This window comes from Leptonotus elevatus, chromosome 20, assembly GCF_054856555.1.
Source record: "Leptonotus elevatus isolate MCC_2025b chromosome 20, RoL_Lele_1.0, whole genome shotgun sequence".
NCBI classification, from domain to species: domain Eukaryota; kingdom Metazoa; phylum Chordata; class Actinopteri; order Syngnathiformes; family Syngnathidae; genus Leptonotus; species Leptonotus elevatus.
This window is the reverse complement of record NC_141258.1, coordinates 4927327-4951914: the sequence shown is the minus strand read 5'-3', so window position 1 is coordinate 4951914 and position 24588 is coordinate 4927327. Positions and strand designations below refer to the sequence as shown.

General features: G+C 40.4%; 2 protein-coding genes across 10 annotated transcripts in view; both read right to left on the bottom strand.

The window, feature by feature from the left end:
- Positions 1-120: 120 nt before the first annotated feature.
- LOC147156540 (serine/threonine-protein kinase tousled-like 2) lies at positions 121-9426 on the bottom strand. 7 transcript variants are annotated; one of them, XM_086064241.1, is made up of 22 exons: positions 9110-9426; positions 8269-8345; positions 8097-8191; positions 7788-7853; positions 7289-7358; positions 6323-6360; positions 6100-6195; positions 5687-5794; positions 5208-5360; positions 5031-5141; positions 3955-4091; positions 3720-3872; positions 3476-3542; positions 3276-3373; positions 3119-3200; positions 2955-3046; positions 1839-1928; positions 1498-1667; positions 1296-1434; positions 1110-1221; positions 870-977; positions 121-795 (listed from the first exon to the last, which is right to left on the bottom strand). In XM_086064241.1, exons 3-22 carry the CDS (start codon positions 8184-8186, stop codon positions 598-600), a joined length of 2178 nt encoding a protein of 725 aa, XP_085920367.1. In that variant the 5' UTR covers positions 8187-8191; positions 8269-8345; positions 9110-9426; the 3' UTR covers positions 121-597. The 7 variants fall into 7 exon arrangements, with proteins under 7 accessions (XP_085920367.1, XP_085920366.1, XP_085920368.1 ...); XM_086064240.1 differs by lacking the exon at positions 8269-8345 and having other exon boundaries at positions 9110-9425; XM_086064242.1 differs by lacking the exon at positions 8269-8345 and having other exon boundaries at positions 5208-5300; positions 9110-9424.
- Positions 9427-10522: 1096 nt separating this feature from the next.
- LOC147156538 (integrin beta-3-like) overlaps positions 10523-24588 on the bottom strand; it is a 28195-nt gene continuing 14129 nt past the window's right edge. For 2 of the 3 annotated variants that reach the window (XM_086064197.1, XM_086064198.1), the window contains exons 4-17: positions 22553-22638; positions 22247-22451; positions 21904-22156; positions 21675-21837; positions 20185-20346; positions 19995-20090; positions 18193-18282; positions 17858-17992; positions 16346-16778; positions 13326-13548; positions 13142-13242; positions 12950-13069; positions 11537-11703; positions 10523-10799 (exon numbers count right to left, since the gene is read on the bottom strand). In XM_086064197.1, coding sequence (XP_085920323.1) covers positions 10731-10799; positions 11537-11703; positions 12950-13069; positions 13142-13242; positions 13326-13548; positions 16346-16778; positions 17858-17992; positions 18193-18282; positions 19995-20090; positions 20185-20346; positions 21675-21837; positions 21904-22156; positions 22247-22349 — 2115 coding nt within the window. In that variant the 5' untranslated portion in view covers positions 22350-22451; positions 22553-22638 and the 3' untranslated portion in view covers positions 10523-10730. Of the gene's footprint in view, positions 10800-11536; positions 11704-12949; positions 13070-13141; positions 13243-13325; positions 13549-16345; positions 16779-17857; positions 17993-18192; positions 18283-19994; positions 20091-20184; positions 20347-21674; positions 21838-21903; positions 22157-22246; positions 22452-22552; positions 22639-23492; positions 23641-24588 lie in introns of those variants that run through there. The other variant, XM_086064196.1, reaches the window with a different exon arrangement.

Below are 24588 nucleotides of genomic sequence, written 5' to 3'. Positions count from 1 at the left end.
CCTTGGCCCTCTTTTACGGCGAATCCTCAAAATACTCATTGGCCAAAAAAGCTTGGCAATATCATGTCGAATATTTCTCAGGTCATTATTCAGAATTAAAAAGACATTCTGGTATCAAAACAATGGGGTAACCAAATGTATTTTATTGGTTACATACTAATAATTACTTCTGCTGATAATATTTTCTCTTTTCACAACACTCATACGAGCCCCCCGGCCCCCCCTCCTGAAAGTAGCATTTACCATTTCACAATCAAATCAACTGACAGCTTCCAGTTAAACCCTGAAAATAATCTGCCCCCCTTTCTATACTTTGGTGTTAAGTCACTGGCAGTGGGAGCCCTTCTAATAAAAGTTGATTTTAAGCCACACTCCCAATAAAGTTTGTGCAAATTTGAGTGCTTCATAGCAGTGCTTTCCCAACCTCTGTGTCGCAGGAAATTTCACAAAAATTGTCCACAAATAAATCGGGTGTTCATCTATCTATGCCAGCGCCGTATAGTGACGGGCACAATACTTGACACTGCTTTGTAGCAGTCGTGCAATGCAGGGGAGCGGCCATTTTGGAAGACGACGACCTACATCCGGCGCGTGACTTCAGTTGGAGGCGCTGTTTCCGCAGCAGCTGGAAGTGGAGGGGAAAGGAGGGGTGGCAGGCGATGCGCCGGCATTGCCGCCGGCGCCGCCGCCGCCGAGGGTCTTTCGGATGGCGGGCATTAGGTAAGGTTCCCGTGATAATTGGAGCACGTCCATGCGGTCCTCCTTGTGGTAAGCTAGGCAGCGGCGGATGAACGTCTGGGAGGGTATGAAATAAAATGACCGCATCCAAGGTTGGGAAAATGCTGCATTCGTGTATTTGAGTGGCATACCTTTGCTTCTGGGGTGACTACAGGTTTCGGGGGGAACTGCACCTCGGTAGGTTTGAGGATGGTGTTCTCTTGGAGGATGTCCTGCTGGGATTGGTTGTGACCAAATGGCTGGAGGAAAGAAAAAAAAAAAAGTTGCATGAGACCATCTTAGGATGCTCCTCGGGATACATTTTGGACATTTAGATTTTTGAGTATTTAATGTTTGTTATTTAAAAAAATAAAAAAAATAAACAACCGTACCTTGCGTCCGTATAAGCTCTGATAGAAGATGACCCCAAGCGACCAAACATCGACTTTGTTGGATATTTTAGGAGGCTCCTTGCCGACCACGAAGCACTCGGGAGGAAGGTACCTGGAGGTTACACGGCACGTTGTATTTAAATATGACCGCGTTTCCACCATTGGGCCGCGCCGAAGCAAAAGTACCAGTAGGTGCCCGCCCCCTGCGAGGTCAGCTCGATGCCGTCTGATGAACTGCAGCTGTCGTCGTCCATGATCTTGGACAGGCCGAAGTCGGTGATTTTGATCTCGCCGCAAGCGGAGCCGTTCACCAACAGGATGTTGCCTGAAATGGTAAATGATGAGAAAAAAAACGTACCTGCGCGCTTTAAACATGAATACTGAATACCTGGCTTGAGGTCGTAGTGGATGATGGGCGGGCGGATCTGATTGAGGTACTTGAGCGCGTTGACGATTTGCATGACCACGGAGCGGCCCTCCTTCTCTGGCATCAGCTTGTTTTGCTTCAAGTAGAAGTCCAGGTCGTTGCCCTCGCAGTATTCCAGCACAGTGCAGAACCTGACAAAAATCACACCGAAAAAGTATAAAAATATGACATGCTACAATTAGCTACTAATTTCAGAATCGAGTATTCTACTAAGATCCCTTAAAAAAATGTAAAATGTTTACTGTGCTGAACTGCATGTTGGGAATAAACTTTTTTTTTTTTTACTTTATTAAAGCACTTACGAGTCTGTGTCGAGCGAGAAGTAGTCGTACAGTTTGACAATCCGAGGGTGATCCAGTTCCTTGTGGATTCTGTACTCTCGACAGGCGTGCCTGGGAAAAACATTATCGAGGTTAATAGTAGAACCCGACCAATTAATCGGCCAATTATTGCCCTTCAAACATCTGCCCCCAAAAAAACGCTATAATAGAAGAAAATCGAAATTTCCGACGCTGTGAAAGTACCCTGAATGCACCATTTTGCTTGCCTAGCATTAGCAACTAGCTTGTGTGTAGCTTATGTCATTCTGGTTATTCTGTTGTCCCCCAAACATCCTTTAAACTGTTTAATGACATCCCAGCTGGAGTTAACTGTAAAGCTAAACACACGACAATAAGAATTACATCTACTGTATGTTTAAATACAAAACATGCTTTGTTTTTAAAACATCTCTAGCCTAGCGCTAATGCTAAAAGCGAAGGGAGGATGCCCTTCAAATGCTAACCGGAAGTTAGCATCGACTTAGAGAGTGTTTTTACTTCAAATAAAGAATATTCACATAATGCTGTGGGAACACACAGCCACAGGTAAGATAACACTACGCAAGGGCACAAATTCTTCCCAATGTGTGAAAAATTAGTTAGAATTCAATCGTAACTTATTTCTGTACTCACTTTAAGTGCACACCATGGATACACGGCACCACACTGCCCCCAAGAGGCCAAAACGGACAGGAACAGTCAGTATTTGTTCTTACTATTTTTTCAGTTAATCTATTCTTATTTCACATTCCTATTTTTATCAATAAGTAACTAGTAATTTATAATTTTATGAATTATATATATTTGTAAAAATAATTGGCCGATTAATCGGTAATCTGTATTTTTTTCTGCCAAAAATCTGTATCGCATTGTCCTCAAAAAATGCATATTGGTCGGGCCCTAGTTAATAGGAAAGTAGTAATTGTTATTTATTTTGCCATTCATTTTAGTAGCAAAAGTACTTTGACAGTATTTTTTGAGGTAGTAAAAAAAAAAAAAAAAGTAGGAGGACCATACTATTGTGAAAAGGTAAATTATTGCTGAGCTTAGAGAACTTTTTGCAGTTGAAACAAAAAATAAACACAAAATTTGACTCACTTATGGTAGTTCTGTTTCTTCTCCTCCCGCCAGCTCTTGTTCAGCTGATGGATTTTAACGGCCACATATCTTTGCTCTGTTAAATCAAAAGCCTGAGTGGGAGAAAAAGCTAACAATAATCAAGATAAAGCAAGAAAAATCCAACGTAATAATAGTTACTAAACCTTGTAAACTTCACTGAAGCCCCCTCTTCCAAGTAGATGTAACAGCAGATATCTGTCGTTCAGCGTCGGGTGGTCTTTAAATCTACAGCGAGACCTCGTTGGCATTAGAAAGCGTACCTAATGATATGGCCAGCAACTCGAAAAGGACGGCACGTACTGCGAATTGTCCTCATTGTGAATTCTCTTCAGCTCCCGTATGTGCAGATTGCGGACTCGTTCCAGCCGCTCCAGCTCCGTCTGGGTCTCCGCCTCTTCCTGCAGGACACACAAATACATCCTTATGCTGCTTTATGACAAAAAAAAAATTTCCTTTATTTTTTATTTTATTTTTTTTATATGAGGGAGGAGCCGAGTTACCTTTTTTAGATGGCCAATCCGGAGTTTGAATATCTCCTCTTGCTCGTGATATTCTGCTAGTGACAGCCTGGAATATAAAAAAATAATGATGTCTCTCTGTCGAAAGTGTCTACGATGAATTACAAATGAATAGATTTGATCATTTCCCACGGCACGCCCGATGATCTCTCACGACACAGATAATGCCATGTTAAGTATTCAAGTGAAAAGAAAGGAACATTGCAACACAGCCCTTAAAACGTACGCTTCATTCTCCTGGCCGTTACTCCTGCTCTTCCGTTTGTTGTGCTCAGTGCTCGGGGGCTGCATCGGAGCCACGGGCGGCGGCTTCCTTTTCCCCAGCAGCTTCCTCTGCCTCTCGATGTCCTCGCGCTGCGAGTTGATGCGCTCCTGTTGCCTAAAACGTGCACAGATGACAATCGGCGACAAAAAGTTAGGCTTGATATGTGGAACGCATCGTCGGTGGCCGTTCGCTGTACTTGATGAGATTCTGAAAGGCGATTCCGTCGGCCCACTGCTCGGTGAAGGAGGCGCCGTGTCGAACTGTGGTGAAGTGTCCCAGACGCAGACGTTCCTGCATGCTTTTGTCCCGGCACGCCCTCTTCTCATGCTTTGACTAACATTTGGAGGGAAAAACGCAAATTCTGCATTAGAAGAGATCAAATAAGCAGATGTGGCGAAAATGATCACTTCATTCAAAGTGTGGCGTATCTGAAGATTTTGTGGTCTTGTAGTTAAAAGGGAAGTCAACCGCACAATTTTTTTTTGACAATATGTTCCATGCTATGGAGGACCAAAACCGACAATAAATGAATAAATAAATAAAAGTGAAAAGAAAAACAGATATTAAAAAATAGAATTCAAAAATTAAAGAAGAAAATAAATATAAATGTATCGCAACGGCGGAGTCCAAACCAAGACACGCTTAGGACCGCCCCCTAATTTGAATAATAATAATTTCGTCCTGACAGAGCGTGTGCAGCATGAAATAAAGAAATGTGAGAGCAGAGTTTTTATTTATACATTTATTTTTGTATTAGTTTGTATATAAGTTTTGAATTATATTTATCTGTTTTTATTTTCACTTTTAGTCATTTATTTATTTATTTTTTAATTTGGGCAGTTTTGGTCCCCCATACCATGGTCTATATATGGTATTCTGGCTAATATTATGTTAGAAAAATATGAGTTAAGCAGCAAAATTCAGCTGTTTTTATCCATCTCACGGAGCGGCCATTTTGCCACTTGCTGTTGACTGAAGATGAGATCACAGTTGCTCAGGTAACAACCAATCACAGCTCAGCTTCAGAAAACATCTGTGATTGGATGTTGCCAGAGCAACAATGACGTCATCTTCAGTCGACAGTAAGTGGCAAAATGGCCGCCCCCTGAGATGGACAAAAATGGCAGAATTTTTGCTTCATAACTCATATTCCACAAATATAATATCAATCAGAATGTCATGTTTAGACTAGTGAGGTCATACTTGCACTTTAAACACCTTGTGAGGTGGACCACTCATAAGTCAAAGCATCACATCACGCGCACCACAAACCTTTTCAACGAGGAGCTTCTTGCTCATGGTGACGCACTTGCTGAGGCGCTCCTTGAAGCGCTCCAACATCTTCTGCTGTTCCTCCACCTGACGCCGCAGGTCGCAGTTAGCCTGCAAACAACGTCGGCTATTAGTTCACAATTATTTCCCAAAATCCATCAGCCTTACTCTTCTTACCCTCAACAGATCATCTATCCGGCCCTCTTTCTTCTCCAAGTCCGAGTTCTTGTTCCTCTCCAGCACCGTCAGCTTCAGCAGAGTCAGCTCAGACTTTTTGGCAAGGACAGCAAAAACACGTTTGTCACGTTCGCTTCGGTCATCACGGGCGTTCTAGATTGTAGACATGGCCTCGTTGCGTCAAGTGGGTTATTTTAATGGGACATAACTGTGAGTGAGAAGAATGTTTTCTGTTGTTGTTGTTTTTTCCATACTGTTGTTCTGGAGTGTTGTGTGCAAATAATACAATTATTCCATTTAGGAATGAGACTGTAAAAGTAAGAAAACGTGGAAAATGTGAAGCGCTGTGAATGATTTTTTTAGGGGTAGTCTCATTATATAGACTTTAAAATCGGAAGAAAATTCTAATTCTGGACTCAATTGGGCAATGTGGCACATTTGGGGGGTGAAAACGCGACAGGGCGATGTCTTCTTGTTACCTGGGTGGCTTTGTGGGAGCAAAAGTGCGCGGGGGCCATCTTGATAGAGCTGCACGACGATGAATCGGTGTGGGCCGAACCTGCTGATGAAGGACTGCTCAGCTGGAACTAGAAAACACACGAGACGGAAAATATTTGATTGATAAGCTAAGCTAAGCTAAGCTAAGATAGATAAGATAGTGACAAGGACATAATGATTATTAAATTCAAATAAAAAGATATAATCAGGATTATTTTTCTTTTTTAACTTTTTTTTAATTTATTTTTTATTTTTTATAAAGGGTTAGGGTTAGGGTTATTTTTCTTTTTCTTTTTTTAATTGCATGACACAACCGTGAATATCGTAACTTTAAGTGCTATTCAGTATGACCGTGAGGAGTTCGGTTTATCAACGTTAGCGATCCGAGTCTCACCGAGGGATAAGACAGTGAGTGCTGAGAAGAGCAGCAGCGCACCAGCACGGGTACGCCGCGGGCCGGACTGGTGCCGGAACCGCTGCTGCCGGCAAACTGGCCGCACAGTGGGTGCGGATTTTCAAGTCAGAAAGGAATAAAAAGAGTCGGAAGACAGCAAGTGTTAAAATGAGAGAATGCAAGTTAAAGAGTTTGAAGGGGTGAGACTCGTATTTGCGCTCACCTCAAAATAATCACTCGCCTTGTGTCCTCGTCCCTTTCCTGCAAGGGAAATAAGAAGGAGTGGAGAAAGGACATGTTGCGTCTGGGCAAGAGTAGTAAATAATAATTCATGCTATTTTTTTTTATTGTATTGTTTATAATGAATGTAACTGTAGTGGATTAGTCACTTACATGAGATCGCTAAGGTAAATTTTTTTTTTTTTACTTGTTCATTTAAAATAATTCATACAATTGTGGGGTGTTTTTTAGAATGAACATCAGGTTGTTGTTTTTTAAAGTGCTCTATAAATACAGTTAGTCAAAAATGTAAATTATTCATATTTGACTAATATTTTGTATATTGTGTAAATAAAAATCCATAACAAAATAATTCATGTTTATTTTTATGTCATTATGTATAATTAAAACATTTACAATAAATTTGCCAATTATTTAATAAAAATATTTTGCATTAGCTTTTTCTTCTTCTTTTTTTATTTAATTGTCATTTAAAATCATTGATACAATTTTGGGGTGTTTTTTATTTTATTTTTTACAATGAATATAATTATAGTTCTTTTAAAGTGCTCTATAAATAGTTATTAAAAAAATTTAATTATTCATTTTACTAATATTTTGTATCTTACATAAATAAAAATGCATAACAAAATAATTAATGTTCATTTTTGTCATTGTGTATAATTAATTAATTTACAATAAATTAGCCAATTACTTAACACAATAATAAAAATATTTTGTATTTTAACAAAAATATTTAATTTTAAATTAAACAAAAATGCATAATTCATACACGTATTTATGCAAGTATAATTTTAAATGATCTAATTAAAAAATAAAATTAAGAGTAAAATTGAGTTGTAATATTGTACAAATATTTTTTAATTACTGATTGATTCAGTAGTTAATTTTTGAACAAATGGACCGCATTAAAAACAGATTTATTGTTTTACACGCAGATTGGATTTACCTTGACTGTTGGCGTCACACGCGTCCACTTTTCTCTTCCTGCTTCTGTGCTCGGCCTTCTTCTCCGGTGGCTGAAAACAAACATAGGCAACATATTGTCACCTTTTGTGCTGGGACTACAGACAGAAATGCACACAAAGTGCTTCATAACATCCATGTTGTTCTTTTTATAAACATTTTACATACATATATATATAAACCAACCTCAACATTAAATTTACTTGCTGAATAAACCGGTAGTGGACATTAGTCACGCTGTCAACAAGCTACTGGGACACCATCTGACCCAAAAAAAACAATAACCTCCCTTGTCGTATCATGGCAATGGCTTATGTAACCCTGATGACTAGCAAACCACTTTTAGATACTGTGACTCTCACTGGATTGTCCATGTGTGCCTAAATAACACAGGCATCATATCTAATTTAGCACAGACGAATGAGCGACCTATCGTTCCATCTAAAAGTGACATAGTCTGGCGGTCCTACAGCCCAACCAACCTCGACTTCCTTGTCGCTAAGGGACCCGACGCTGCAAAGAGACTGGCTGGATGATTCACTGTTGATCTGGAAAGCAGAACACAGGACAAGACAGTAGATCCATTAGTCATCTGCTACTTATAGTTAGAACATAACAGAAGCTGAGCTTCTATATGTGACTTCGAAAACAACAAAGTAACCAAAATGTGAGAAACATACTTGTGGAGTTCGTGCTTAGATCGAGGCGTGTCAAATGCATGATAGGAGAGTTTTAAGGAATCTTTAGCTTGACAATGTCGACTGGAATTAGTACATCTCGAGTCCACTGACCTTGGTGACGCCGACTCCAGTGAAGCGAGCTTCGAGCAATTCCTGCCGGCGAGGGTCCAAGCTTAAAGCCTGGCCGTGAAGTCCTTCCATCGTGCCTTGAGAACGGAAGCCAAAGCAAACAACAAACAATTAAACGTGCATGTCAATTAGGCTTCAAAATCAAGCAACTTGCCAAACGTGTCTGTCCTGTGCAGTCTGACCAACAGTGTTCCCAACTGCGTAACTTTCTAAATGGATGCCAATCCTCATCTGCATCAGGAAAAAAAAAAGGTCTTCTATCAGAGGCACTTTAAATGGTGTGTGCTGGCTCCCATTTGAGATGACTGCACAGTGCACACTTGTGCAACTGCATTATCTCATGGAAAATATATGTTTTTCTTCCAACTGAGCAATACAAGTTAGAGGTCACATAAGTGGTGGAATATATCACAATAACCTGACATTTGAACAGGGGTGTGTAGATATATATATTTTTTTAATGTCCACCGTGTCCACTTGTTCTAAATTCACCTTCAATGATCATTAGATGAATTAATGATTAAAGAAGAATTAAACACTGGATGCCGACGGATCGGCTGGTTTGTGTAATTAGTTGCATACATAAAATGACCATTTACTTCGTACTGACTGAGTGGCATTTAATCAAATCAGAAACTCGTGAGACATATCCTGAAACTTTAATACAACATTTAACCCCCTTTTAATGACGCATATTGTTGTATATGAACAGAAAATACCGTGACATGGACGACAAACCCGTTTCGGCGAACGTTAGCCACTTGCTGTACAGTACTGTACAGTTACGAAATTTAGCATGCTAATTTACATCTTCGATATTGACAACAAACGGGGGGAAAAAAGTGTCTTGAGAATTGACGAGCGCTTAGCAAAAAGTTTCACGGGTGTTCGTGGAGTCCATGTGTATGAAAGTCACTGTTTAAGACCATGACGATGTTTTATCGAGCCAAACCGTAACTAGTCCGTGTTAGCATTAGCCGTCCAGTTGGTCTCACCTGGGGAGCCTTTTAGCTCTTTAAACTGTCAATCACGGCCCGCAGCAGAGCGGCTCCGCGGCGTCCATCCGGCGGCGAAAAGAACCCCTAGCAAGTCCCGCACGCTCGCTGCAATGAATAAATCCAACAAGCCATTTGCTACGTTTATTCCCAGTCCTTGGAAGACATTGGTTAGCTTAGCGGACGCTAACTGAAGAAGTGCAGTGTGGCCGGTGGCCGGTGGCCGGCGGTGTCAAGAGGCCGTGATCCTCGGGGTTTCCTCCGTGTCTCGGTGCCTCAGCACGGGTAAAGACCTGTCCGGAGCACCCCCACACCCCCACCATTGATGGCCCTGGTTCGCCCCCCCTACTCCTCTTCCTTGGTGGTGCTTGTCACATCCCCGCACCGTAGTTTGAATTTCCCATCTATCGTAATTTAAAGTCGTCTGCAAGGAGTGAAGTCCAGGTCCTTCCCGAGTGGCTCAACCCCGCTGAGTGGGTCGATGTTGGGCTTCCCAGGGAGCTTTGGGGATGGTGCCTCTCTCCGGTTCTCCACTGTTCACTGAGAAAGTAAGCTTATGCAAATAATGACTCGACTTTTCGGCACCTTTTTACAAAACATCACCCACGAAAGGTAGGTTTGGCGTATTATTTGCGAATAAAAATGTCCATTGCTCAATCAGTGGTTGTCAAACTTTTTTTTGTTTGTTTTACCAGTCACCTAAAAAATGCATTGGAAAAGCTGAAACTGGTAACTTTTTCTTTAACTTAATTATATAACAAACATTATAGTTCTTTTAATCCGTGCTCAAAAATGAAAACAATAAAATAAAGAAAATATATAAAATTTAAATGTGACGAATGTACAAAAATAAGCTAAGTAGTACAGTTGCTATAATTATTTCACAGTATTAAAAAAAAAACAGCAAAACAGCAACACTGTAAATGTAACCCGACGACAGTGCAGTTGCACCCACTGGCCAGAAGGTAGCAGTAGAGTGTAATGTAAAAAAACAACAACAAAAAAACCGCCATCGTGCTTGTTAAATGTCGCTTTTTTTCTTGTGTATTAATGTCATGATATTTTGCAATGTTTCCCCCCAAAAAAGTTTTTTAAAATTACTTAAAAAAATTATGCTATCAACTTAACGATACTGTGTAGCCAGTGTTTCCTAACCTTTATTAACCCAAGGCACATATTTTATTTTACAAAAATGTTACAGCGCAGACAGAAATGGCACCAAAAAGTGTGTACACAGGTCAAATATGTAACCTTTTTCATTTAATGGAAGAGGACTTAATTGTCCTGCCTGTCACTATATGTTACTGTCATAGCTGAACTAAATCCTATTATCTGCAGTAAATTATAATTTTTTGGACCAATTAAGTGGAATTGAATAATTTCCCACGGCACAATGAATGAACTTTCGATATGTAAATCATCAACTGAACAACATTTATTAAAGCCAAAGGTTTGTTTTGTGACAAATCCTTGATCAAGAGCCACACAGTCATTTCTACATATTTACAAAATAACAATAATTCTTATTATTTATTGCTTTGTGACAGTAGAGACCTGCACATGATTCTGTGCCTTTCCACAGTGGAAGTCCGTTTCAACCTTGAAATGTTTTCAGCCAGCGTCAGTCTTTTCCTCTGTATGTGATGTTTGTGAAGGTGGACGTGGCCCCTTTATAAAGAGGATTGTGTCCCTGGAAGGGAAATACACACATATATTAATTTACAGTCCATTCTACTAATTTCGTAGCATTTCTCTTGCATGATTGTTTTTTGGGGGGACCAATCAGATTTTAGCCTCAGGTGTTGCCATGTCAATGTAATCTGCCCAAGGCCTTCACAATCAATCGTGCTGGCTGATGTAATTTAAGATATATTAGCAATGTGACTGTTAAAAAAAATAATCCAATTTTAAATTTGTCTTTACAGAGCCCAAGTTTAGGCCCTCAATAATGTCATCATTTTTCCGTCCTCTGATTGGCCGGCCTTGAAATGAATTGTTGCGGTTTAGTGCGAGCGCCACACAGCAGCCAATTACCAGGAAAAGCCACTCGACGTCGGCTAATATAAAGCCAAGCCTTCCGCGAGCTGCCTTTTGTAGTGCTGTGGCTAACAGCAGGCCACGCAAATAATAAAAAGACACCAAGATGCAGAATGTGTGTGTGGCCCCCATAAGCACCATTTACACCACAGTGAAAAGCCAAAAATGTTCTGCTTTTATTTTACCTGTGGACTGACTTGCTAAGCGAAAGTCCACCATTTGCTCATTAAATGCTAATAACATTGCCTACGCTGTCAGCAAGCTCGCGTATGTTGAATGCGGAAGGAAAATAATACATCATAATATGCCCCCTTTAAGCCTCTCTGCAGTTCATAAACAACATAGGATTCCATTGCAACTGATCGAAACATCAGGACGCATTCCACCCACCGTGTCCCACTTGGCTCGCGCGCGCTCTTCCTCAAATTTGGCAAACTCCCGCCTGTCGTGAATGGTGATCAGCAACTTCCAGATGAGCAGCGCCGCCAGGCCCAGGAACAAGATGGCCCCCGCCACCGAGAGCAGCACCACCAAAACGTCCGGACCCTCGGGACAGTCTAAGGGGGGCACAAGGGATCCAAATTAATTATTTTATTGTAGAAAAAAATGGTTAAATTACTCCAAACATTGCAGGCCATACTTTGCCCAACCCTGGTCTACAGAATAAGCTCTCATTGGTCCACTTCGTTGCTTTTTTCGCCAATATTGTGACTTATTAGTGTGTGACGTGCACGGTGCCCTTGGGGAGAGGCCACCTTTTACAAGTGACATCAAAGCTCCACTTCCTCCTCTCGTGCGTGTGCTTTTATTTTTGCATCTTTCCTGTCATCCCATTGAGCGTTCTGATGCATATAACATGCTCATTATCAAATCTATTTTCCAAATCTTGCAACGTTTTTCGGAGTGCTTATATAACTTGAACTCAGTTTTCTCACTTTCCTGTCTGTTTTGCGCTCCGTTTTGCTTACCTCGCTCTGTTAATGCGGAGTCAGCGGGTCCCAGAAGAGCTGGGCCGGGATGTTTTACGACCCACTTTGCCTCGGCGGGGCGCAAAAACGTGTTCAAGGTAAACTTTGCCGTATTTCCCCGCTTCAAATGTGGAGTGTAAATTAGACGCACGCATTCATTAGAAGCAAAAGACCCCGGGACAGACTTTCTCTCCGGGCAATTGGGGCCCGTTAAACGACCCCCTTCCCTTCTCCACCACCACCCAACGAGCAGATGACTTGAAAGAAGACAAAAAAGGTATAGTGACCAAAGTTATAGGACACTTCATTAGGTATACCGGCACAGATTTAATAATAAAAAATGAAAAAAGTTCTGTACAATCATAATAATGTTCCGTTGTAATATCTTTAGCTAAATTACCCCTCCATCCAGGCCCGGTCTGGGCCATCTGGAGGGAGGGGGACAATTCTCGGTGGGCCGGCCTTATTTGAGTTTTTTAATCAGCCCGTAAAAAAGAAGTATCAGATATCAAATTTATGATGAATCGTGAGTTAACTATTGAAGTCATGTGATTAATTACAATTAAAAAATAATTAAAAATCGTAATTAATTGCATGACTTTATGAGTTAACTCACGATTAATCACACATTTTATATCTGTTCTAAATGTACAATAAAAAAAATTCTAGGCTTTCATACTCTTGTTAACAAAAGTGGAAAAAAAATGTTAAACTAATAAAAAAAATAGTTAAAATGAATTTTTGACGTCTATAACCGTCAATGGCAGTGAATGAGTTAAATAACCAATTACCTATTAAAAAAAAAGTTTAAATTCTCAATGAATGGCTCTGTTACCTGGCTCCTTGACGACAAACAAGATGGACTTGCCGCTGGTATCCTCGTAGTACTGGAAACGCTGCACGCAGTCGTCCTCGTCCTTGTAAGTGCAGTTCACCGCGTTCGTATCATGAAGCACTAGTCAAATTGCCGCTTGTTAGACTTGGCTACGCTTTTCTTTTGCAGCTGTTAAGTTGCTTTTATCCTCACCTAATTCCTCCATCAGCACGATCTCATCCTTGCAGATGCGAGCGCAGGTGTTGTCCTCGAACAGTTTACCTCTCTTGAAATGTTTACACTCCACACATTCCCTGACGTTCGGGGGGGGGAACATACAAAATGAGTAAATTCCAAGTAGATTCCCAAAGTGGACATAGTGAATGTCCCTGCGTACTTTTTCATGGTACACGCGTCGGGGCAGGTGGGGCACTTGTCGCAGGTGGCCCCGTAGGCGCCCGGCTGGGTGCATTCGCAGGCGCCGCACACGCACTGGCCGCGCCCGCTGCAGAGCAAACCCAGGTGCGACATGCAGGTGTCGGTACGTGTGGAGCAGTTGCAGTTCTCCCCCCGCCAGTCGGGGGCGCACTGGCAGAAGCCGCAGTTGCACACGCCGTGACCTGGGAGGAAGACGAGAGCAAATTAGAAGTCGTCGAAAACCAAAACCAGTGGTTCTTGAAGGGCTCCCTCTAGTGACTGCCAAAGTGCATTTCAGTTATATATCTCGCCTTGTTATTTCCTCCAAAATATTATTTTAGCTCCCTAGGGTATACTGACAAAAACATGTGGAAGGGGGGTGGGGTTGGGCATATGTGTTCCTTTCATGTCATCCCAGCATTTCTTATAACATTTCTTATTTTGTCTTTTCATGTTTCAGAACTCTTAAAAAACATCATCTGTGGCTCTGGTCAGCTTTTATTATTGCCATGTTTTTCCCCCCATCTGTCTACATTCAGACAATGGAGTGACAGTGCACAAAACATGGCGGCCACATTCACCATAACCACATCAAACAATGATCAGTAACAATCACCGCAGTAAAGATGCTTCCTCTTCTTCAGACATTTAAGGCAACATTTCCACCAAATCTCCCGCTCTGCCCCCTTTTTTCAGCCCAAACATGGATTTATTTTTAGCATCATTACACCACGCCGGGCCCATGAGTAAGCACAAAGGTATTTTCAAGTTAATCTGTCCACTTGGGGGAATACATGCGTTTGTAGGCTCTGGGGAGCAAGGCTAAACATGCCATTGATGTTAAGATGCAATGAGGTATGCCATATGCTATACTGACATAATGACATGGTTAGTATTACTGCTCCAAAAATTATTCCTGAGAAGTGTTTTTCCATGGGTAAAAAATGGATGTGCTGACTTTAATCATGCATGAAAGAACATACAATGAAGCTGCCTGTTTTGCTAACATACAGACTAACTAACAGCTATTCCCTGAAAAATGCACCCATTTGAACCAATTCATGTATTATTTTTTGCCGCCATGTTAGCAGAGGAACAGGTCAGCAATTTTTACTGTCAAAAGAGACATTTTAGCATAAAAAAAAACTTTTTGGAGCCGCAAAACATTTGAAGATTGTGTGTTAGTGTTATGTGCTGGGGACCCAAGAGCTAATTAGAGCTGCGCCATAGCAGAAAAATATGCAGCATGAAATACTTTGAGATTCATTTTCTTCTACCTTTCATCTTCCGTTTTGGGATTTTTGGGGGTCATTTTTCATACTTTGTTCTTCATACAATTTTCAAATTCCTGACATTTTTGGCATTTTTATTGCTATTTTTGGCATTTTACTCTTTTTTTGTCACTTTTATTTGTCCTATATATTTTTTGATTTTCCAAAATAGACATAGACATAAATAGTCATATACTGTATGTAAAATAACATGAAATCACAAAAAAACACATTAGAAATAGATATATTTATTGTTAAAATATGTTCCAAATGAATCTAAATTTCACAAATATTTTTCTGTTATTTAAGGGAACAAACCGTAAAATGCAACTTTAAAACTAAAAAAAAGGGAAAAACATTTAAAATTACTGAGAAATTAAATAGCAAAAATTTGTAATTTTACGATAAATTCTTGGTAAATTGACTAATGTTTTTAAATAACTATAATAACTGTAATGTCTTAGATAATAAGATTCATTAACATTGCATGAACATTTATTTTGAAAGGACATCTAAATGAGATATAGCTTGAGAGGGTGAATGGTGTCATTTTTTTCCCGACATCTTATGATCACCTTTTGGACATTTATTCAAATATATATATATATATATATATATATATATATATATATATTTTTTTTTTTTTAAATCTAACACAAATAAAAAATAGTATGTTAAAAATTATATATTAAATATTATATATTTTTAATTTACAGGAGAGAGCCTGAAGAGCCGCAGGTTGCACACCCCTGAGCTAGCGTCACTGATAGCTAGCCGGCTTGACGGTGAACATCTGCCAGAGCAGACTGGCATTTGGTAAACAGTGTACATAGTTAAATACAATTTCTCGACGTTCCACTGTCTTTTCAGTTTCTCAGATTAGGTTGTTAGAAATGAGTCGAACAAGGAAAACTACTGACAGCATCTTGTAACAGACCATCTGTTGTCACACAAAAAAAATCCCCGCTTAACTTACTCGTCATAATTTCCACTGAATGACACTTCATTTGTGTTCATTTTGCCTTCAAAATGGAACTTTCAGGTTTCAAAAGTCATGCTGTGCGCGTGAATCCTCATAACACTCCCTCCCAGTGCAGCACGTGTTTATTGTGAATGGAGCCCATGTCCCGGACTTAAAGAGAAGTGTTTTTGGTTGTAATTCTTACCAGATGAGGTGCGTGGCAAGTTCGTATGCGGTAATGACGGCTGCCAACTCACACTGCAGATGCATTCTGGAAGACTCTGGGTTCATTCAGTGTTAACCCTTGCTGGAAATTGTTTCATTGGAGGGCAGAGGTGGCAAATCCCGATCCAGAAAGTAAAAACCCTGCCACAGTTTGGCTTTAGCCCCAGGTGCTAGCTAGCTAGCTCCCATGGTGCTCGTTTACCTGCTAGGGAGCTAGCTAGCTAGGATCAGGGGCTAAAGCCCAATTTTGGCAGGGTTTTTTACTTTCTGGTGCTTTTCCAGGTGCTAGCTAGCTAGCTCCCATGGTACTCGTTTACCTTTTAGTGAGCTAGCTAGCTAGCATCAGGGGCTAAAGCCAAACTGTGGCAGGGTTTTTACTTTCTGGACCTGGATTTGCCACCTTTGATGGAGGCGGATTTAGATCAAATGTTTTTTGTTTTTTTTAACACACTTATTGGCAGCCTTTGGCGAATTACGTTAAGTTCATTGGAGACTATAAACCTCAAAGTCAAAAAGATGGATGGATGATAAACATGTACATACCAGAGCAGAGTTCTCCCTTGTAACGAAGACAGTTGAAGTCATCGCACTCGCACAGCTTCCCCCACACTTTGCCAAAATCGCTGCTGTGGCACACGCACTGGCCGCACACGCAGTCCCCGCGCCCGCTACAGACACCCGACACGCCGGACTCGGTGCAGCGGTCCTGCTCGGCCGGCCCGTAGTCGCCCTCGGCGCACTCGCAGTGCGGGCCCAGGCGCCCCGGGTGGCACATGCAGATGCCACACTGGAAGGTGCCGTTGCCGTGGTGACACTTGGGGCTGCTCGGCTGTGCTTTGTTCTGGCACTTGCAGTCGCATTCGATGGTGACGGTGATGGAGAGCGAGTCCTTGAAGCCGACCGGCTTGATGATGAAGGTCTTCTTTTTCTTCTGTTTGGGGCAGGCTCGTGCTCTGGCCTCCACGCTGAAAGACACCTAACACAATAGCATAAAAAATCAACTTTCTTGCATATAAAAGTTTGAGACACTCAAAAACTGACATCATGAAAACTGTTGTTATTTAACAGCGTTGTAATAGTTGGATGCCATTTTTAACCGGTATTGTGGTCCAGTAAAAACCCGTCACACTTTGCGCAAGTCTACGAACAATTGGCAGCATCTATAAAAGGGATTTGTAATTGCCTATGGATGCCACAAGATAGCATCAAAGCCATTAAAAAAAACCTGAAAAAAATAAACTACTAGATTAAGGCTGGATTATTCGACACAAACAAACCACAACATTTGACACGCTAGCACAAACTCATGTGACATCACACATAAATATGCACACTTATAAATTATTAAATCCATGCAACAGTGTCGGAGGATTTCATGGCTTTTCACACAAGTAAATATTTCCTTTCTTGACATAAGAAAAAAATAACATGTAAATACTTAATGCAGAGAAACTCTGAAGATTAATTGTCTTTAGTTTTTTTTTTTTTGGTATGGATTAAATAAAGTAGCATTTAAAGGCCTCATGTAGCGTCAACTCTTATGGGCTCTGTTGTACAGACATAACACCAGGACTGCCTCCAGATACTCGTGAGTAATCATTCATTTGGCATTACATCCAAATCTGGTCCAGGCCCAAAAGCAGGCAGTGACGGCATGTGGAGGGACGACCATATAAGGAGAAAATGAGACCCTGAAACAGAAATGTGTGCAGGCCAAAAAATGTCACCTGGGGTGGTAAGGAGAAAACGGCAAATTTAGAAAAGGATGGAAAGACAAAAAAACAGGAAGAAACAAAAGACAGTTTACAAATAGATAGCAGGAAGCTCGGAAATGGAAAAAGGAACTAGCTCATGAAGTATTAGAACTCAAAATTTGTTTCATCATTTATATAGTGGACTATATAGTTCATTCATCAAACAAATGTAAAATGGTTTTCAAACACGACAAGTGTCTGTGGTCTGGAATAGAGCTCGACGTGACAGATCCCCGTATGTTGACAGATGGTAGATGAATCCATTTGCTGGAACTCCGTTTTAGTGCTGCCTTGGACTCACCGTGTCTCCTATCTTGAGTCCGGAGCAGGACTTGAGGCCCGGGATGACTTCTCCATTCAAACACGTGGCGTTGAAGGAGAGGGACAGCTCCTCCGGGACGCCCAGAAGTTCCAGCTCCACCTTGGAGCGAATTTTCTGCAGCGATAGTGTGAGACCGAGATGTTACACACAAGAATGTACGCAAAAAAAAAAAAATCCCACTAGAATCTCCGTCATGACGGTATTTCTGAAAAAGGATTTGACCAGACTGCGTGTGACTCGCACAGTATGTGTCGACAAACCAATGCCATCCTTGAGCCACAAATGTGTTTCCCGTGTGCACAAGCAACACTTACAGCGTAAGCCTTCAAAATGAGCTGAATAACGTTGCCAGAGTCATTGGACAGTGTTCCCACCGTGGTGCCGGGAATCAGCTCGCTGTAGTTCTACAAAAATAAAATGGAAGGTTGGTTATACTACAAAGTCAAGATAATCGTTTCTTGAACAACACAACAACAACAAAAACATTCAATAAAACATTTAGTATAGCGCTGTACAAATCTATACTACTATATAAACTAACTAACTAGACAAAGTGCAATTTCCGTGGTGGCAGGCGATTGCTCTAAACACTGACCTAACTTGACTTGTTCAAATTTATGGCTATTGGCGTATTCATTATGAAAAGTGTCATCTGATGCTGAAAGCTAACATGCATTTACCAGTAAGTGAAATTATAATCCATTTCCTGATATGATAGTCGGTTGGTATGCATGTATATCACTTAGCGTAACGGCCACGGATATATTTGCAACGTACAGTCGGAGGTGGGATTCAAACCTGCAACCTCCCAACTGCACCACCGAGCAGTATCAGACACCTGGCAATGACGTGGCATGGAAAGTAGAAAAAGTTCAATGTGAGTCCCATTGAAAATAAATGGGGAAAAGTTGATATTTAACTCATTCACTGCCATTGACGGCTATAGACGTCAAAAATTAATTTGAACTATTTCTATTAGTTTAATTATTTTTTCCACTTTTGTTAAAAAGAGTATGAAAACCTAGTATTTTTTTAATCATACATTTAGAACAGATATAAAATTGTTCTTTCTTTTAATTAATTCACTGCCATTGACGGCTATAAACGTCAAAAATTCATTTAAACCATTTCTATTAGTTTAACATGTTTTCCCCCTTTTTGTTAAAAAGAGTATGAAAACCTATAAAAAAATGTATTGTTCATTTAGAACAGATATAAAATGTGTGATTAATTGTGAGTTAACTAGTGAAGTCATGCGATTAATTACAATTAAAAATGTTAATTGCCTGTCGCCCCTACTTTTTAATAATCTTTTTTTTAATGAATTTATGGCAGTCAATGAGTTAACGTTAAATAGTGCAAACACTGTAAGTAATGTGGAATCAGACAATATATACCCCAGGAGGCGTGAATTTTTGAAGCAAGTAAATCGCAAGTATTATGTGGGAGTTGTTTCACGGCAAAAAAGTGTGGAGAATAAAAATCACAATATCATATGTGAACGCCACAATTGCTATCTAGCAATTCACATTGAACTTTTACATTTTCAAGAATTTTCCCTGCATCCTGTCTTAACTCCATTCATTTGTCTCTGACTGCAACTTGCTGAGTCAGTACACTGTGCATGGGTGATAAATTTGAGAATTTCCATTCCTCCGCAGCGGCGTTCAAAAATGTCTTTTAAAAGCCAGTGAGGTTTGGAAGAGTTTAAGAACGCGCTGCGTGTTCGGGATTAAGTAATAACAGACCGGTCAGAGCAGCAATTCTCAGTTTGCATTCGTGTCTAGGACTATTGTTTTTGATTTTGCAGGAACTTTTCCTCAATACTTTGCTAAATACTATACATACATGTCACGAATGTGTGTTGAAAATAAGTAGCATAGACAAATCCTTCATATTTGAATGCTGAGGGATATTTGTGAAGAGCCCAAATGACAAAGAACAAATTGAAGTGATGACGAAAATACATGACAGCATAAGGAGATGACATTCGAGCGATCTGACTGGACGCTTTATAGGACCGTGACTTTATTGCTTTTTCCATCCATAATTTTATCAAATATGTTCGAACCGCTAAACGTTTGGCTCATTCCCACAGCAATCGTAAAGTGCTGACCTGGTACAACGAAACCACAGGGTTGGTGACGGCAAAGATGAGGTTGATGTTGTTCTCTGACATCTTCTCCGTGATGAGCGCGAGGGATGGGTAATCCTGTTGAAAGCAACAAAAGGAGTCGTGTTTATTTAGCTCCGTGCACACACTCTTACCCAAGTGTGAGGGACAAACACACACACCGCACGCTAACCATGATGGTAGACATGCTGTACATGTTGGCCGAGTTGAGGTGACAGCGTCCGTCGTTGGGCTGCACGATCCCGGCGAGGCGGCCGTCCAGCGCCATGTGCGTCTTGGCGTCTGAGGTGAAGATGAGGAGGTGGGACGCGCCGGGGCGCCAGCCGATCTGCTCCTGGGTTACCATCGAATCGCAACAAAATAAAGCCGAAAGGCTATAATAGCAACACATTTTAGTAGTCTATTAGCATGACTGCTTAAGTTAAAAAAATTAGGGCGGGGTTTAAAAAATCGAATAATCCATATAGAATAGATTTTTATTTTCAAGGGTGATATTCATAAAACCATGAATCGATTATTTTAATATCTCTTTTTTCCCATAAATTAAATTTGAATTTTAACGCCATTTTTTTTGTATGACTTTTTTTCTTGAAATTTACTGTTTACATGAATTTAAAAGTATTTTCTTATATTTATGAAAGACCTGACTTATTGCACTTTATGACAATTTAATGTTTGTGGAGTTTTTTTTAAATCATGTCCTTGATATTTAAGAGGAATTGATGTTCCACAATTAATCAATATCAGATTGAACTAGGGGTGTTAAAAAAAAATCGATTTGGCAACAAGGGTTCAGTTGTGTCAACTCAACCTCTGCATAGAAAGGCGGCTATAAATAAAATGTATTATTATTATTATTATTATTATTGTTACTTATTGACTAAGACGCTACACAGACATTTGGGGGAAAAATGAGTTTTTGAGCAAAAACAATCATATTTGTATTGATATAATTGATAATATTGATTGTATTGATTTGCAATTATTGTATTAGGTTAATGTGTTGTACTATAGAACCTTATAGTTGCAGGATTTATATATATAATTTTTATATATTTTTATTTAGATTTATATTTTTCTTTCTTTATAGGAGTACAAATTTTCCAAGGTCCTCCAATTTTTGTCTACCCCGAGGACCTCTTACAGCTGTAGAAATGAAAAAGTTGCATATTTTTTTAAAGAAAAAAAATGTGGTTGAAAAAACGTTTTTTTTCTAAACCATGGGTCACCAACGTAGCCCCCAAGGTCCTCATTAGTAGCCTGCAGGCCTGTTGTAAAACTATCTCACCATTGATGGGACATTGTAATTTTCTAGGAGTGATTTTAAAATGTAAACGCTGGCAAAGAATTTGAAAAATAAAGTGTTGACTGTTGATATTTATATTTCTTAATTATTATTTGGAGAAATCATTAACATGATCATTGTCTTCACATAAATGAAAATCAATAATTATTAGAAAAAATTCTATCTTGTATTTTGTCAAAATAAAAAGTCAAAATAGGATATTATGTGTTATAAGACACCTTTTTTTTATTCAGTAATGTTCCAATTTTGCCTCATCTTTATTCAAGCAGGGGAGTCAGATTTACATTATGAAATGCCCCAATCATATCAGAGCCTTCAATTGTCCCAACTGAGCTAGTGAAGAGAAATGTGCGCACCTTGCAGACGGCCGCCTGGAGGATGGCGTCGAAGCCTCCCTCTGGTGCGTCCCTGTTCCTGGATACCATCTGCTTCCTCACCTCTTCGGTGAAGCGGCTGACTTTATCCGTCAGCGACAGAACGTGCTTGTAGCCAAACTGGGGCCGGCAGGTGGTGTTTATGCTGTGCGTTAAACAGAACCCAATTACGACAGATTCTGTGATTTCTTTTTTTTCTTTTGAATTGTACCTGTAGCAAGGGTTCTTGACGGCCTCCTTGGGGGAGATGTACATGTAAGGTGAGATGGGCTTGTCCACAAAAGCCCCGAAGCCCATGCGGAGGTTACTGGTGGTGCGGTTCATGGCCTCGGCCAGGCCCTTGCCCAGCGTCCTCAGGCGGTAGAGGTCGTCGTTCATGGAGTAAGAGAGGTCCATGAGGTAGTAGAGGTCCACTGGGTAGTCCTCAACCTGCCGCACCTTTACTGTGAAGCGCTTGGCGTCGTCTTAGAAAACGATACAAAAAAAAAACAATCAAACTTATACGGGACCCAAGACAACACGCCAAAATGAAAATTGTTTCTGTGCTGGCTCACCAGGTCTGAGGGTAATGTGAAGTTTCTGGGGCTTGATCTGGGTCACGTCCTGCGTGGCCCCCGCCGCCTTCTTGCTGAGGGGGCGGTCCTCTATCACCTGCATTCTACTGTTTGGAGACTCCACGGCCGAAGGAGCGCAGCCTGCGGCCACCAGGTTGGCTTTTCGGTCGCAGCGGGACGAGCTGGCCTCCCCGTGACCGAATTCCTGACAGGAGGAGGCAGCATATCGGTCCAGGTTTAGAATTTTATCGCCATTTTTTTCACAACACCAGTAAAATTGGGGAAATTGGACTCAGAGCCACCCACCTCTTGGACGCACCATGCACAGCTGGGGTGCACGGCCAGACACTGCTTACATGTGCTTGCACCCCTGGAGGTGCACACATTTGAACCTGGAACAGCAGAAAGACATTAGAAACTCAAATATTATTCCAAAAGCTGTACTGTAATGTTGTAAAATGAGGTCATTTATTTCTGATTGGGGTTAACTGATATTTGGCTCAGTGCGCAAAACGGGTCGTAGATCAGTTTTTGGACGGTCATCAAATCAAAATCCATAAATCAATGCTTTGTTTTTAAAATAAGGATATGTCAATGTTAAGATGTAAAAGTTCTTGGGGAGGAAACATATTAGACTAAGTGCAATTTCTGGAGAAATTGTGTGGGAATGCTGGAAGCTGAATGCTAATAAAAGCTGAATGCATGTGGAATGCTTGTGAAATCTTATAAAGTAAATTGAAAGATAAACTACGTGGAAAATTACTAATTAATTGGAGTTGTATGATAAATGTAAAAAAAGAGAAGTTGAACTGCAACCAATCTAAGGTGGGATTCGAACCTTCACCTCTGCTGTAGTTATTGTGTAAGTGTTGTGTGAAATGGTATAGAAGGATGCCTTGCTGTGCCAGAGTGAAAATGAATGGAGAGTTCACATCAGCAGACATAGTACGGGAAATTCAAACCCGAATCCAGTCTGAAAACTATTGGCAAAAGGCTTCCAGGAGTTTCCATTGTGAACAGCTGAGGTGTTTACTAATTAAAAAAATGTTTCAGTCATAAATGGCCAAATAAAAAAAGGTATTGTAAAGATATACAGATGATACCACTGTCAATTATTTCTATTAACAAACACGGTCAGATGATGTCAGGATGATGTGAACAGGTAAATATGAAATCTTTACTTAGGACAATTGCCATCCTTCCTCCGCTTCACATCAAGTCAAAACTGTACAAAATTGGACCCTACCATAAGCTCCAGTTATTCCCAAAATGATCCAAAGGCACATCCAAATCGCGTCCATCCTGCTGCCTGCATACGTGCACTCTGGGAAGGCTCAGCCGAGTGCAAAGAATAATGAAAAAACAAAAAAAAAAAAAAACTTGTACTCCACTCAAGTCTTGAAAGACCAAATGTCTGGAAGCCGCCCCCAACTCTCACTATGAAGTACAGGGGGCGGGCATGAAACAACACTATTGAATCTCTGTGAGGTTTGCTTGAGTGCACACTGCCCTTTAGTGGAGGTTAAGGATAAGTGCAATGAGAACGCCGGTGGCAAAATAAATACATGAACAATAAAATCTCTGTAAAGTTTTTGACACTTTTTGCCATTACTTTTATTGTTTTCTTCACTTCAAATTAAAACGATGGTGCAGCTGATTTGCTTATAAAAATCAATAACCCACCTACGCAATCAAACAAAACCATAAAACAACTCTAACCCAACCAGGCATTCACCATAACCCATTGGATGAGTGTTTGTAGTATCTAATTTTAACCACTGGATGTCACAAGAGGAACACCTTCATTTGACTCAACAATAGTGCCTTCATTTTTTTTTTTTTTAATAATAAATAAATACATTTAAATTCTTCGATGAATTTTCCCATTCAACAATTTGATTTCATTTTGCATATTAATAAATTGGAAACATAACACTTGTTTCTTGGCCTGTTTTTAAAAATCTCTGCTGACTTGACCACATTAAAACAGAATACATTGCAGCATTGCTTTTTTTTTTACACATAACTCTGCAGCCAAGGTCAACATCCAGAGCTAGATTCATTTATCTGAAATGTGCTCCTTTGTTATGACTTGAGGTAAAATATTTGAGTGGAAACCATTAGTTGGGATTTATCTGATGCTCTGGTACATGTCAGTGTTATTTTTGTAACTGTGAATCATATCAAGGCTACTGCTGAGCAATAGCATGGGCTCGTGTTTAAAGCCTTGAGGGACGCCACGTGAAAACAATGAAGTAAGTACTTCAGACAAGGTTGTCTGACTTCTTTTGAATGTCATGGACAGCGTATCATGTTGTTATTCTGGTTTATTTACAACTCTT